We start from the raw sequence: 15,621 nt of genomic DNA on the forward strand, positions 1-15,621 counted from the left end.
AAAACTTCCAGGATACTGAGAGGCCTAGATAGAGTGGATGTGGAGAGGCTGTTTCCACCAGTAGGAAACACTAGAACGTGAGGTCACAGCCTCAGACTGAAGGGACGAGCCTTTAAAACTGAGATGAGGAGGAATTTCTTCAGGCAGAGGATGGTAACTTTGTCGAACTCCTTGCTGCAGAGGGCTGTGGAGGCCAAATCACTGAGTGTCTTTAAGATAGAGATAGATAGGTTCTTGATTAATAAGGGAATCAGGGGTTATGGGGAGAAGACAGGAGAATCGGGATGAAAAACATATCGGCTATGATTGAATAGCAGAAGAGACTGGATGGGCCGATTGGCCTAATTCTGCTCCTTTGTCTTATGGTCTTAATTGTCATTGAATGTATCTGTAACAGTGAGGAAATAATCTGAGCTATTTCTCGAACAATCTTCTCATGTTTTAAATCATTTAACGAATAAAATCAGGACCAAACTTATCATTGGTCCATGCATTTGTTTGATGAATTATATCCCATATTCATAATTATGAGAGAATTTGATACTGTTACATTGGAAGAAACCTCTTCCACTGGCAGGTGGGTCAGTAACCAGAGAATACAGACTCATGGGGCGCGATTCTCCACTCCCATGCCGGTTGGGAGAATCGCCTGTGCCGCCAAAATTTCCGGGGACGCCGGTCCGACGCCCTCCCAAGCGGCGGGAACGGCACGGTCGAGATTTGCGGGCCACAGGCCGGAGAATCGCCGAAGACACACAAAATGGCGATTCTCCGGCACCCCCGCGATTCTGAGGCTTGGATGGGCCGAGCGGCCAGGCCAAAACGGCGGGTTCCCCCCGGCGCCGTCCACACCTGGTCGCTGCAGTCGTGGGCGGTGCGTGAACGCTGGGGGGGGCGGCCTGTGGGGGGCAAGGGGGGATCCTGTACCGGGCTTCACCTGCAATGTGCGGTGGCCCGCGATCGGTGCCCACCGATCGTCGGGCCGTCCTCTCTGAAGGAGGACCTCCTTCCTTGCAGGGCGGATTTGGACAGGACGGCAACCACGCAAGCGCGGGTTGGCGCCGGCCAACCCGCGCATGCGCGGATGACGTCCGTTATGCGGCGCCGGCCGCGTCATCTATGCGCCCGCTTTTGCGCGGGCGACAAGGCCTGGCGCGGGAAGATGACGCGGCCCCGATACTGGCCCATTGTCAGGGCCTGAATCGGTCGGGACCGGGGCCGTTCCGCGCCGTCGTGAACCTCGACGGCGTTCACGACGGCGCGGCCACTTCGGCGTGGGAGTGGAGAATCGCGCCCATGGTATTTGGCAAAAGAATCAGAGGTGTTTTTTTTTTTTAATGTGTTGAGTTATAATCTGGAAATCACTGCCCGAAAGGGTGATGGAAATAAATTTCTGAGTAATTTTTAAAAAATAATTGATTTATTCCTTGAAAAGGGAATATTTGCAGTGCTAAAGGGACTGGGACTATTTAGATAATTCTTTGAAAAGAGATGGCACAGACATGATGGGCTGAATGACATACTGAGAGGAGCAGCGGTAGGGCAAGAGGAGCAGCGGCGGGGCGAGAGGAGCAGCGGCGGGGCGAGAGGAGCAGGGGCGGGGTGAGAGGAGCAGGGGCGGGGCGAGAGGAGCAGCGGCGGGGCGAGAGGAGCAGGGGCGGGGCGAGAGGAGCAGCGTAGGGCGAGAGGAGCAGGGGCGGGGCGAGAGGAGCAGCGGCTGGGCGAGAGGAGCAACGGCGGGGCGAGAGGAGCAGCGGCGGGGCGAGAGGAGCAGCGGCGGGGCGAGAGGAGCAGCGGCGGGGCGAGAGGAGCAGCGGCGGGGCGAGAGGAGCAGCGGCGGGGCGAGAGGAGCAGCGGCGGGGCGAGAGGAGCAGCGGCGGGGCGAGAGGAGCAGCGGCGGGGCGAGAGGAGCAGCGGCGGGGCGAGAGGAGCAGCGGCGGGGCGAGAGCAGGGGCGGGGCGAGAGGAGCAGCGGCGGGGCGAGAGGAGCAGCGGCGGGGCGAGAGGAGCAGGAGCGGGGTGAGAGGAGCAGGGGCGGGGTGAGAGGAGCAGCGGCGGGGCGAGAGGAGCAGCGGCGGGGCGAGAGGAGCAGGGGCGGGGCGAGAGGAGCAGCGGCGGGGCGAGAGGAGCAGCGGCGGGGCGAGAAGAGCAGTTTTAGCAGCAGCAAGAGGAGCAGCAGCAAGATGAGCCTGGTCTCTAGTCGTCGCGGATTTCCTTGCCACAGGGTCAAGACTTCGCTCCGCAGGGGCCATGTGGTGGTTGGTTGCAACGACCACCCCACATTAAAGGATTCCATGCACAGGCATCTTCCACCCCAACCTCACTCCACCCACCCAAATGAACTTCCGGACCTGGAGCATCAGGATCCTATGGACATCCCCAGCAGACCTGAATGTCGCACCGCCATCATAGCCTGGGATCCCTGACACCACAACAGTGACGCCACTGCCCTATGGGAGTCATGACTGGTGGAGATTGTCAGCTTAAGGACCAAGGTAGCGAATACACCTTCTTCTGGAAAGGCAAACTAGAAGAAGTAAATTGTCTCTATGGGGTACGTTTTGCCGTAAAAAATAAATTAGTCGGATGTCTCAACAAACCTCGCTGCGGGGTGAGCGAACAACTCATGACCCTATTGCTCACCCTGGCCCAGAAACAACACATCACAGCAGTCAGTGCCTACGCCCCAACCCTGGATGCAACGGCAGTTTCTGAATTGGTGGCATGGAAACATTCCTTCCCATCTCTCCACAGCTTCCTCCGCCCCCATCCCCACCCCCACCAGCAGAAAACAAGATGGTGAAGCTTAGCGACAGAACATCCTGAAGCACAAAGGAGACTGTCTCGTTCTGGAGTTTGGTTACCCTGCTGAAAATAGCAGGAAGATATCTCTTGGATGGATACTAAGAGGAAGGTTTAGGTTTATCCTCCAACATTCCAATCTGAGTGTCAACTCGACACCTGTCATCAATAAAATTGGGAACTCAAAAGATATTTTGGTAATCTTGCTCAAGGACTCACTTAACCTAATATTTTAGTGGTAAGGAATTATTGATATCCGAAACAAAATCATCTTATTTAACATTTTCTAATGGCCATCTGAATTACACGATGGAAGGTCCAGTGCTTATTGTCAAGGGAATCCTCCCCTAGCCTTAAATGATGGTGTGCAATATTTTATTTTTGTTTCAGTTGTTTGGTTTTACCACTCTGAATCTTATTAATTGTAATTCTTTCCTGGTGAATCTGCAGAAAGCAACACTTGCATTTGTTTGGCACCTTCAACCACAGTAAAGGTTCCAAGGCCCTAACAGCACTATCAAAAGCTGTTCCTCCCCACACATTTACAGCACTGACTAGCGATTGTGCTTGGAAACTTGGCCTAGTGGCTTGTTTTCCAATATTTCATCAATGGCAGTGTTTTCTGACACATTCTGGTTCTGAAATGGGTTAGATCATTGGCAATCCCTTTTACAGAATTTTTAAAAATAAATTGAACTGTTGCCACTTTCAGAGGTAAAGTAAATCATGCCAGGCTGAGATGTGGTCCTCCCACAACTGTTGAAAACAAATATTCAAGTAAAGGAATTAATTTTGCACTGGAGTATTCGCTGTAATCTTTCTGCTTGATAACACATTTAATTTGTGCTCAGCAATGCCCTCTCTGCTGTTCCTATTATTGAGGAGACACCACAAGAGTGCAAATAGTATATTAAATAGGGAATTGCGACAAAATCAATGTAAAACATGCTTTATATTGAATGCAAGTTTGATATCCATAATCATAATTTCCAACAAATTTATTTTTCCTGATAGCTGCAACTATTACTTTGGTTCTTGCAGCCTAACCAGAGTCTTATGCATGGTCCAAATCTAGAAGGTATAGAACAGCTTGCTAAACTGCAAAATGCTGCATGTATTCAACTAAAAGAGGAATGATGACCTAATTCTGGTAGTAGTTGGTTTCAATCATTCAGCCGTTTCTGTTTCTTTTTTGTAGGTGGGAAGTGTAGTGCAGTTCCATTGCAAGAAGGGGCATTTACTGCAAGGATCCACCACTCGGATTTGCCTTCCTGACCTCACCTGGAGTGGAATTCAACCAGAATGCATATGTATGTAAAGTAATCCATAAGTGTTAAAAAAGAAAATATTTTGTAACAAAGTTTGACATACGTGGCAGCCTCTGGTCACATTTATCAAAGACTGTTGCAAAGTGATTTTGTTTGGTTTAGATCAGAAACTGCGTAGTATGTCATTTACACATAATTAGTACAAGTTCAATTGAATTGAATAAGGGAAATGATAAGAACATTAATTTATTCCTTAGATTTAAAGCTCGACACATTCAAAATTTGAAAATCCATTCTGAATATGTCACTAATATGGTGTTCTTTTTTGTTGCTAAATTCAGGATGGTTGGTGTAATGCTGACAAAGACCACGAATAGCTTTTAAACTGAACAAAGCTATAAATTTAATAACACTACTTATTTGGATTCGACATTTACCCCTATCTAATACACAGTTGATAATTAACATATAATCTACACTCATTTACTAATAATCTCGACACTATTACATTAACTATGGTCTGCTCTCATTCATACTATCTTTCTTCAATCTGTACTTTAGCCATCTCCTTAACTTCTCTCCCCGCAAGGCTTGGCATCAATGTCTTATATACTTGTATATCGAGTTCCCCTAGTGGTTGATTTAGACATTTCATTAACTCTCGTTGTTCTTACATTTATAATAATGTCACAACTAACAATGATTTTTATTTTCACTTTAATGGTGTTTAAAACTCGAGCACCTAAAGGTGTTGTTTCATTTTACACACATCTTTGGTTTCTTTTCATACAACAGATTCAAAATAAACCTGTGTCAGCTTTGTGAAGTTGAGTAATATAGAAACTAAACTGGGAATTTTTGTAATAAACCAAGGATTCTTTAATTCCCCAGTGAGGGAACAATCTGTTTTCTTTAGTCATGAATTAAATAAATAACCATTTGCTTCCTTATAATTTGAACTCCGAATTACTCCCACTTCAAAATAGTATAATTATCTCACAGCGTAAAAACAAATCGATAGTGTAAGTTAGAATTTGTCACCGTTCTACTGAGTTAAATGAATAAGGATTTTTCCATAATCTTTCTCCAGTGATATATATCTGATGATCAGATGCTCCATGTGACTTTATGGTGTTAGGGTTGGGGAGGAAAAAGGGATCCAAGGGAAGACAAAGGTGAGGATTTGGTTGAATATTATGGGATTTTTCTTCATTATCTTGGAGGATTGGAAACCAGGATACAGAACTCCAGGAATGAAACAGATGTGTAGATTCCTTAATAGGATAGGGTGGATACAATCTGCAAAAGGAGTGGACTTGCAATCTCAATTATAAGACTTAATAATGAAATTTAATAATGACCTGTTGCTCATCGACATGCATTTAATTGGGAAAGTGGATTACACAATTTCATTTGAAACACACGGAATGAATGAATGAACATTTAGCAATCAAATTTGATGGCAAAGAGGTATGACTGTTGTTCAATTGGAGTCTTCCCTCTGACTCAGAATGTAATTGGTTCAAGTTCTACTCCCAAGACTTGAGTACAAAAATCAAGGCTGACATTCCAGTGTAGTGCTGTCAGAAATGTTTGGTATGATTCAAGGTGAAAGGCTAAGGGGAAGGTGGCAGGAGTAGAGCAATGGGACTGGTGGGATTGGGGTTAGGTGATGACGGCAATGGAACCGTTGGTCTTTTAGTCACCTAGCGAGAAAATTGGGACGTGATCACGTTTACCTTGGTTCAACGGCCCTGGATGTCTCATTCTGCGGCCTATCAAGCCAGTTCCGGGTCCTCGCCTGGCTCAGCCTGGACACCATTCTCGTCCGTCAAGGTCTGCTGTTCTTCCCCCTCCTCCAGCATGTCGCCTCACTGTTGCGCAATGTTGTCCAGGACGCAGCAGTCCACCACAATGCCAGTGACCCTCTTGGGGCTGTAATGGAGAGCGCTACCAGAGTGGACCAGACAGTGGAAGCGCATCTTTTCCATAAGACCAGAATAAATAGGAACAGGAGTAGGCCGTTTGGCCCCTCGAGCCTGCTCTGCCATTCAATAGGATCATGGCTGATCTGATATTCCTCACGCCCACTTTTCTGCATTTACCCTGTTACCCTTTGATTCTCTTCCTGATCAAGAATCTATCTATATTAAATATACACAAGGGCTCTACCCCCACAGCCCGCTGTGCCAAAGACTCTCAACCCTCTGAGAGAGGAAATTCCTCCTCATCTCAGTCTTAAATTGGAACCCTTTCATTCGGAGACTATGCTCTCTGGTCCTAGACTTCCCATGAGTGTAAACATCCTCTCAGCATTTATCCTGTCAAGCCACTTAAGAATCCTATTTGTTTCAATGAGATCGCTTCTGATTCTGCTAAATTCCAATGAGGATAATTAACCTTGGATCTTAAGACAATCCCTCCATACTGAGAATCATCCAACTGAACCTTCTCTGTGCCTCCTCCAATGAAATAATATTTTAAATAAGGGGACCAAAACTGCTCACAGTGCTCCAGATATGATCTCACCAGTACTTTGTGCAGTTACAGCAAAACTTCCCTACTCTTATACTTCAACCCGCTTGCAATAAGAGCCAACATTCCATTTGTCTTCCTGATTACCTGCTGCACCTAGAATCATAGATTAGAATCCCTACAATGCAGAAGGAGGCCATTTAGCCCATTGAGTCTGCACCAGCCTTTGCACCAATAAAGCATCCTACCTAGACCCAATCCCTTGCTCCTATCCCCGTAACCCAACCTAACTTTTCGGACATATTAGCATGACCAATTCACCTAATCTGCACATCTTTAGATTGTGGAAGGAAACCGGAGCACACGGAAGAAACCCACAGACACAGGGAGCAAGTGCAAACTCCACACAGTCACCCGAGGCCGGAATTGAACCTGGGTCCCTGTCGCTGAGGCAGCAGTGCTAACCACTGTGCCTCCCCCAAATCTTGCACCTGTGTGCCAGATTTTTGTGTTTCATGCACAGGTACCTGTGGTAAACCACTGTTGCACCTGTATTAGGTGATGTAAGGTAGGACCTGTACTACAGGTTCGCCGGTAGTCCCTGCCTGCTGGCTCCGCCCAGTCGGCGGAGTATAAATATGCATGTCCTCCATTCAGCAGCCATTTCGCCAGCTGCTGTGGGAGGCTACACATCTTAGAGCAATAAAGCCTCAGTTGCATCCAACTCTAGTCTTTGTTCAATTGATCGTGCCTCAATTTATTGCTCTAAGATTTTCTAAAAGATGGACCTCCGAATCAAACCAGATGCTGTCAGACCTGAGATTGTCAGCTTTTTCTGTTTTTGTCCCCGATTTGCATGGTTAACCTGAGTGTCAGTGCTCCGCCACCCCTCACGGTTTACCCTCACCCAGTACCTCATGCTCCCTCCCCCAACCCCTTCTACATCATGTAGATGACACTGCAGCCCTGTCCCCATCAGTGACTTGCACCCTGTCCTTGATGTGCAAAGCCTCTCTCCTCACCACCTGTCGATGCCAATGGGGTACCGGTGGCTGCCACAACAAGTGTTAGCAGTGGGCTTTGTGGCCCCATCCTTGTTGTCCCAGTGGGGTCAACTTTGAGTGCTACCATTGAGTGAGTCTTGTGCCTTCCCACCAGAATGATGGTAGCTGCTTGTATGGTGGAGACGTTCATACTGTGCAGCTCTATGCCAAGAGACTGGTGTGCTACAGATGGGAGTCTTTGAGGAATGTGTGCCTTTGCTGGGAGTTTGACTGCAATCTGAAGTGGAGCATGGATGTAACACACAGGTTGTGATAGGGAGCTGTTCAGGTTTGCTGGTGCGCAAGGGATCCAAACACGGGATGCACGATCAATGACCACTAAAGCGAGGTTGTAGTCCAACTGAAGGCTTGACCAATAGGAAGCATACAATATATACCAATGGTGTTCCAGCATTACCAGGTACCGTAATACCTCTACACAGACTACCACATTCACCCCCTGTTAAAAAAAGAGTCCGTCAGGGGTGGTGGCCTGATACTACAAACATGGCAACGTGGTAGAATTCGTTATGGAGGTACCATAATACCTCCGCACAAAATGGCGGCACCCATACATCTAACGTGGCGAACGCGGGACAAGATGGCGGCGTCCGGGGTCCGCACGTGGCCTTGGAGTAGGAAGATGGCAGCGACCGCTGGCCGCCCGGGGACCGAGGAGAGTTTTGTGGTGGCGGTCCACATTCGCCACCAGAGACCGTGACAACCGCACGGGCCTGGCATACCACCACGAAATGGCCCTTTTTACCGCATCCCTTGCAGGTGGATGCGCGGGCCGGGCAGCGCTGGCGGGGGTGCTTGCCTGCCCGCAAAAGTAGCAGCGGGGCCCCCCGGGGTTGCCAAGCTGTCTTGCAGCACAAGCTTGTGGGGGGATGGGGGATGTCTCGGGGTCGGCTGCGGAGGGGTTCCACGCTGCCCAGGGGGCTGCCGCGCGGTCGGGAATGTAAGCGTGAGCGTTTCTGGAGGCCACATCCAGGAAGCCTGCAAGGGCCCGTGCCTCCTTAAGACCTAGAGTGTCTTTTTCCAGCAATCGCTGACGGATTTGGGAGGACAGAATACCTGTCACGAAAGCGTCCCGGAACAAGAGTTCTGTGTGTTCGCTCGACGAAACTTGCGGGCAGCTGCAGTTTCTCCCCAACACCAGGAGTGCACGGTAGAATTCTTCCAGCGATTCCCAAGGGATTTGTTGCCTCATTGCTCGCAGATGTCGGGCATAGACCTGGTTTACCGGGCAAATATAATGTCCTTTTAGCAGCTCTATTGCTGCATCGAAGTCTTCCGCTTCCTCGATGAGGGTGTAAATCTCCGGGCTCACCCTCAAGTGCAGGACTTGCATTTTCCGTTCTCCCGTGGGTGTGTTTTCGGCTGTCCCGAGATATCCTTTAAAACACGCCACCCAGTGCTTAAAGATTGTCGCTGAGTTCGCCGCATGGGGGCTGAGTTGCAGACACTCCGGCTTGATTCGGAGCTCCATCCTTTTAAATCTAGCTTATTAAATTGATGCACGATCAATGACCACTAAAGCGAGGTTGTGAAGGCTTTAATAAGCTAGATGTTTCCCCCAGCAGCACAGGTACAGCTGCTGGGGCGGCACGGGCTCTTATACCCTGCCTAGCAGGGCGGAACTACCAGACAGCTTGACCAATAGGAAGCATACAATATCTACCATTGGTGTTCCAGCATTACCAGGTACCGTAATACCTCTACACAGACTACCACAGTGTGATACCTATGAGGCATGGTTAACCTGCGTGGCCTGGAGCGATCATTTGACCCTCAGGAGTAGGTTAGCTGATAGTCTCACGAGTGAGGCTGTTACTCTGATGGGCTGTGTGCCAGGGAGGGTTCCAGTGGCCACCAGTGCTTATGTCCTTTGTGTGGGTCAGCTCTGTTAATCCCCTGCTTCCTCTGCTGTGGAGCTGCGTGTCTAAGGAGTGCAATGAAGAGTCCCAACACGATTGAGCATGGCCGTGCACATCCTCCTGATTGTACTGCTGGTACATGAAGGTTTCCAGATGAGCAAGATATCTACATGATGAGGAGACCTCAAGAGCATTTCCAGGATACTGGCAGCAGTCAACAGTTTAAACATTCAGGAGCCTGTAAGTAACACCCAAGGGGTGAGTTGCCAGACTTTTACAGCAGCAATGAGAGGTTTAGCCATGCCACCCCATCCCGAAGGGGACACCTCGAGTCCTCACCCTTGCCAGCAAGTCAACCTTCACTAGACCCAGAGCTCCAGGCATATAGCCCGCAGCAAGCCCGGAGACATTGAAAACGGCACTTACCTCCTTGCTCCTGGCCTCAAAGGCCATGATGCCTGGATGCTGTTTGTAAATACTTCCACCAAATCACGCCCACTTGACTCCTGGCTGGGAGGGATGGTGCATAATAGGGGGGGGGGGGGAGATTCCGTCTTCCAGCCCGCTAATAGCTTTGAAATGAATGCAAAGGAGCAGTTTGCAAGTTCCTCACTGTGGCAGGACCAGAGACTGGGGACAGGTGTGCTGCCCCAGCGCCAATCATGCTTTTGGCCTGACGTGGGAATCTCCGCCTGATTGGGCTTCCGAATCTTAACGGCGGGGAATGGAGTAGTCCAGCTGCTGTTTTTTAGAAGAAATGGTGCACTGAGGCTCACTTGGGTGGACTTAAAAGGTGTTATCAGATTATTCTGAAAAAGAGCAGGAGAGGTATATCCCCTATGTTCTAGCCAATATTTATCACTCAATCAAATTATCTGGTCCTTATCACAATGCTCTTTGTGGAAATTCACGGCTGATGATCTTCCCACATTACAATAGTGACAACGGGCACTATTCCATGGCCTTGTTGTGCCCGATTTGATGTCGGGATGAGGCTGTTGACCTTTCACGTGATGTGTGACGCTCGAAACATCTCACAAGAGTCAACGGAATCTTGTGGTACATTGCGATCTGGATCTCGCCCTTCAAATATGTGCTCATCCTGGATTCATCAGCCTTGCCAGTGAAGCCTCAACCGGGCGACATTTCATACCAGTTGACAAAATTGCGAACCAGTCATGATGGCACGTCGGGAATTTAGCCCCCTGGGTCATCAGGAACAGGGTATGGTGATACTCTGGAACTCCACTGGACACCTTGTCACTGCCTGCCGAGCATCCTGGCAGTGCCAGCCTGACACTGCCAGAGTGCCCAGGTGACATATCAGGTTGGCAGGGGTGGTGCCAGGCTGGCAGTGCCAAGGTGCAAGGTTGCCCATGCCAGGGGACGGACCAGGGGCTTTGCCCATAAGAGGTGAGGTGAGGAGGGGCTCGAGGACCCTGAAAGAGCTAAGTTGGGTGAAGTGTGGGGGGGGGTTGCTCCTGAGGCCACAGTGTTCCTCGCTGAGGCCCAAGCAAATGGCAAAGTGCCATTGAATGAGATGCAATTGAGTGCCATTGGAGGGGGGGGGGGTTTGGCACGATAGCACAGTGGTTAGCACAGGTGCTTCACAGCGCCAAGGTCCCAGGTTCGGTTCACGGCTTGGGTCACTGTCCGCGCATCGTCTCCACGAGCTCGTGGGTTTCCTCCACGTGCTCCGGTTTCCTCCCACAAGTTCCGAAAAACGTGCTGTTAGATGGATTGGACATTCTGAATTCTCCCTCTGTGTACCCGAGCAGGAACCGGAGTGTGGCGACTGGGGCTTTTCACAGTAACTTCATTGCAGCGTTAATGTAAGCCTACCTGTGACAATACAGATTAGAAACAAAATGAATAGCGGGATCTTTCTTGACGCTGCTTTAATTTGAGACCACTGAATCATGCCCAATATTTTAAAAATACTGAGTTGGTTATTAAGGACATCTTAAGGTCATGAAAGTGCTTTTGTTTCAAATGTTAAAAAAATGAGTAGTCATCAACACACACTAGTTCATGAAGTTTACAAGATCAATATCCGGCCTCTTGTTAGTTTATTGTACCTCTGAAACGAAGGTGTCAGGCAAGACAAAGTGTTAATAGGAAAGACAAAAGTGGTAATCTTAGCTGTGTCCCAGAATATGATGGAAGAAAGGGAGGAGGACCCTAGGATATAGATCACCTCATCAGTTATGCACTGATAGATGATTCCCCACCCCCCCAGGGCCAGCCCACAACAGCACCTCTGTTAATGGCTCTGATGTAAACATTCTCCTTATGTCAAACAGAAAATAGGAATGTTTCTTCAGATTTAAAGTTATTGAGCTCAGTATTAAGCCCAGGAGACTGCAAACTGGTTGGTAGAAAGTGAGATCAGAGTAGGATTGACATTGAGAATTAAAATGTTAAGTGTAGACTCAACCTAGGTGTTCAGCAAAGCCATCACCCAATATGCATTTAGTCTGTCCAGTGTAGAGGTGACCGCAGTGTAAGCAATGAATAAGAATACCAAGGCAGAAGAAGTACAAGTAAAACTGGGGTGGAAGGTTTTGCCTTTTTCCCCCTTTTCCCTTTATCTTGTTCAGTTCCTTTTTAAATGCTGTTCATTGGTTATACCTTCCCTTCCTGAGAAATATTGACTAACACTTCTGTTTCTCCATTTCTGCTGCTTGACCTCTTGTGTGTTTCCAGCATCTTCTGTTACTGTTGTATTGCTCATATTGTTTGATTTTTTGACACTTGTCACTTAACGGGCTGCACAATGGTTGGCACAGTTGCTTCACAGCTCCGGGGTCCCAGGTTCGATTCCTGGCTTGGGTCACTGTCTGCGGCGTCTGCACGTTCTCCCCGTGTCTGCGTGGGTTTCCTCCGGGAGCTCCAATTTCCTCCCACAGTCCAAAGATGTGCAGGTTAGGTGTGTTGGCAATGATAAATTGCCCATTGTGCCCAAAAAAGTTAGTTGGGGTTACTGGGTTATGGGGATAGGGTGGAGGCGTGGACTTAAGTAGGGTGCTCTTTCCAAGGGCCGGTGCTGACTCGATGGGCCAAATGGCCTCTTCCTGCACTGTAAATTCTATGTCCTATGTAACCTCCTGAGGATGAAATTCAACTTTGACAAGGGCTGCAACATGGACAAAGGTGGATCAGTGGTCCTGTTGAACAACTTGCCTGATTATCCTTGTTCTTGACTAACCTGTAAAGACTAACCCATACACCACCAAACTGGTTCAGATTAATGCTAGTTAGTGTTACGTTCTAGTGCGTTGCAATCATTGAGTCAGTACACCAAGGAACATCTAGTTTGTGACTAGTTACGATTAATCAAATTACAATAACGTGGGTAGAAAACAATACAAATGCTACTGATGAACTGTAAGCTGTTAACAACTAGAATACGAGAGCTATCACTAAACACAACTATCCACGATGACTTCTCACTTAGACTCTCCGAGGTTGCAGTATCACATGGTATAGTTCTATTGTCATCTGCTGGTTGGAGGTCTAACATATTAACATACAGAATTGCTTATGCATATCATTATATAGGACATAGAACATACAGTGCAGAAGGAGGCCATTCACCCCATCGAGTCTGCACCGACCCATTTAAGCCCTAATTTCCACCCTATCCCCGTAACCCAATAACCCCTCCTAAACATTTTGGACACTAAGGGCAATTTAGCATGGCCAATCCACCTAACCTGCATGTCTTTGGACTGTGGGAGGAAACCGGAGCACTCGGAGGAAACCCATGCAGATACGGGAAGAACTTGCAGACTCGGCACAGACAGTGACCCAGCGGGGAAATCGAACCTGAGACCCTGGCGTTGTGAAGCCACATTGCAAGCCACTGTGCTACCGTGCTACCCTGATTACATCCGCTTTCCTTTAGATTTTAACAAAAATATAGTATACATCATTTCAACCAATTATCATACATATAATATGCATAGCATAACAATTCATATATATAAGAATCATTTATAATTTCCAGTGCAGAAGGAGGCCATTTGGCCCATTGAGTCTGCACTGGCTCTTGGAAAGAGCACCCCACTTAAGCCCACCCCTCCACCCTATCCCCATAACCCAGTAACCCCACCTGACCTTTTTGGTCACTAAGGGCAATTTAGCATGGCTGATCCACTTAACCTGCACATCTTTGGACTATGGGAGGAAACTGGAGCACCCGGAGGAAACCCACGCAGACACAGTGAGAACATGCAGACTCCACACAGACAGTGACCCAAGCCGGGAATCGAACCTGGGACCCTGGAGCTGTGAAGCCACTGTGCTAACCACTGTGCTACCTTGCTGATTCAGATTAATTACAATTTAAAGTGTCCACTAAAGAATCAGTCTGTCAGTCTTATTTCGATGTCTCGTTGACCTTCTAAGCTTTTGTTGACCTGCCAAATCTGTTAGACATTCTAGTCGCTCTGAAGATGCCTCTGTTGGCATTACATTACTCTGTGTGCATTGCATTACTCTGTGCGGCTTCAGGTTGTACACTTGATTCTGGTTCAGGTTGCGTTGGTTTGGATAGACAGAAGTTTTCGCACACATTATCTGCTGACAGTAAAGTAACAGGTTGCTGAATTTTTAACCAAGCTCTTCTGTTTCTCCTGAGTCGCTTTCCTTGATCTGTGATGAATGTATAGGACTTTGGACCTATCTTCTCTATCACCTTTGCACACTTTGACCAGCCATCGGGATCCTCCTCCCTTACAATATCATTGTTTCTGAAGGTTGTAGAGACATAGTTGACCTGTCATGGTATCTCTTCTGGTTCCTCTTTTGAGACTGCAGTTGATGTTTTGTTTTGTGACTTGCTTGTTGATTTGAAAGACATGGGGCAACATTGTTCTTAATCTTCCTGTTCATCAGTAATTGTGATGGTGACAAACCATTGCTCAGAGGTGATGCTCGATAACTGAGCATTGCTCAGTTATGGATCATCCTGGCTGTGCATCGATTTTTTAAGTCATTGTTTTACTATTTGCACACCTTCCTCTGCCTTTCCATTTGACTGTGGCTATTCAGGACTGGATGTGACATGCTTGAAGTCATACCTCTGCACCAATTCCCTCCATTCCTGAAACATGGACCATTGGCACTCTTGACAACCCGTGGAATACCATGACGAGCAAAGATAGCTTTAGTATGCACCTGGCTGATGAGCTGGATAACTGTGCCACTTCAGGAAAATTGAAACAGTAATCCATGATTAGTAAATACTCTTTCACTTCGAGATAAAACAAGTCTATCCTACGTTCTGCCATGGAAGTGTCACTGTGTCGCACATCTGCATTGCTTCTTTCATTTGGCTATTTTTTTTTAATTTTTGACATGTCGCGTATTCCTTTTCCATCCTTTAAGTATCCTTGTTGATCCCTGGCCAATATACCATGTCTCGTGCTCTCCTTTTACACTTTTCAATTCCGAGGTGGCCCTCATGAAAATGAGACTGTGGTATTATTATTCTTTGCTGCCTTCGTAGGAATCCACTGGTTACACTTAGTTCTGCCCTGATTCTGTGGTACTTTGAACTTGACCCTTTTGGCCATCCCTCATTAAAATCTTTGATTACCATCTGTAGAACTTCATCCTTTTTGGTTTCTGCCCACTGTTAGTTTTGATTTTTGATCATGCGCTTGTACATCTTAAGACCATAAGACATAGGAGCGGAAGTAAGGCCATTCGGCCCATCGAGTCCACTCCACCAATCAATCATGGCTGATTTCAACTCCATTTACCCGCTCTCTCTCCATCGCCCTTAATTCCTCGAGAAATCAAGAATTTATCAACTTCTGTCTTAAAGACACTCAACGTCCCGGCCTCCACCGCCCTCTGTGGCAATGAATTCCACATACCCACCACTCTCTGGCTGAAGAAATTTCTCCTCATCTCTGTTCTAATGTGACTCTCTTTTATTCTAAGGCTGTGCCCCCGGGTCCTAGTCGCCCCTGCTAATGGAAACAACTTCCCTACATCCACCCTATCTAAGCCATTCATTATCTTGTAAGTTTCTATTAGATCTCCCCTCAACCTCCTAAACTCCAATGAATATAATCCCAGGATCCTCAGACGTTCATCGTATGTTAGGCCTACCATTCCTGGGATCATCCGTGTGAATCTCCGC

General features: G+C 47.7%; 1 protein-coding gene across 2 annotated transcripts in view; it reads left to right on the forward strand.

Moving 5' to 3' along the window:
- The window catches only part of csmd3b (CUB and Sushi multiple domains 3b), a 2,718,576-nt gene that overhangs the window by 2,663,445 nt on the left and 39,510 nt on the right, over positions 1 to 15,621 (forward strand). For both annotated transcript variants that reach the window (XM_072467431.1, XM_072467430.1), the window contains one exon: positions 4,000 to 4,111. In XM_072467431.1, the coding sequence (XP_072323532.1) occupies positions 4,000 to 4,111 (112 nt within the window). The remainder of the gene's footprint in view (positions 1 to 3,999; positions 4,112 to 15,621) is intronic.

The sequence above is a fragment of the Scyliorhinus torazame genome, chromosome 11 (assembly GCF_047496885.1).
Source record: "Scyliorhinus torazame isolate Kashiwa2021f chromosome 11, sScyTor2.1, whole genome shotgun sequence".
Lineage (NCBI taxonomy): Eukaryota > Metazoa > Chordata > Chondrichthyes > Carcharhiniformes > Scyliorhinidae > Scyliorhinus > Scyliorhinus torazame.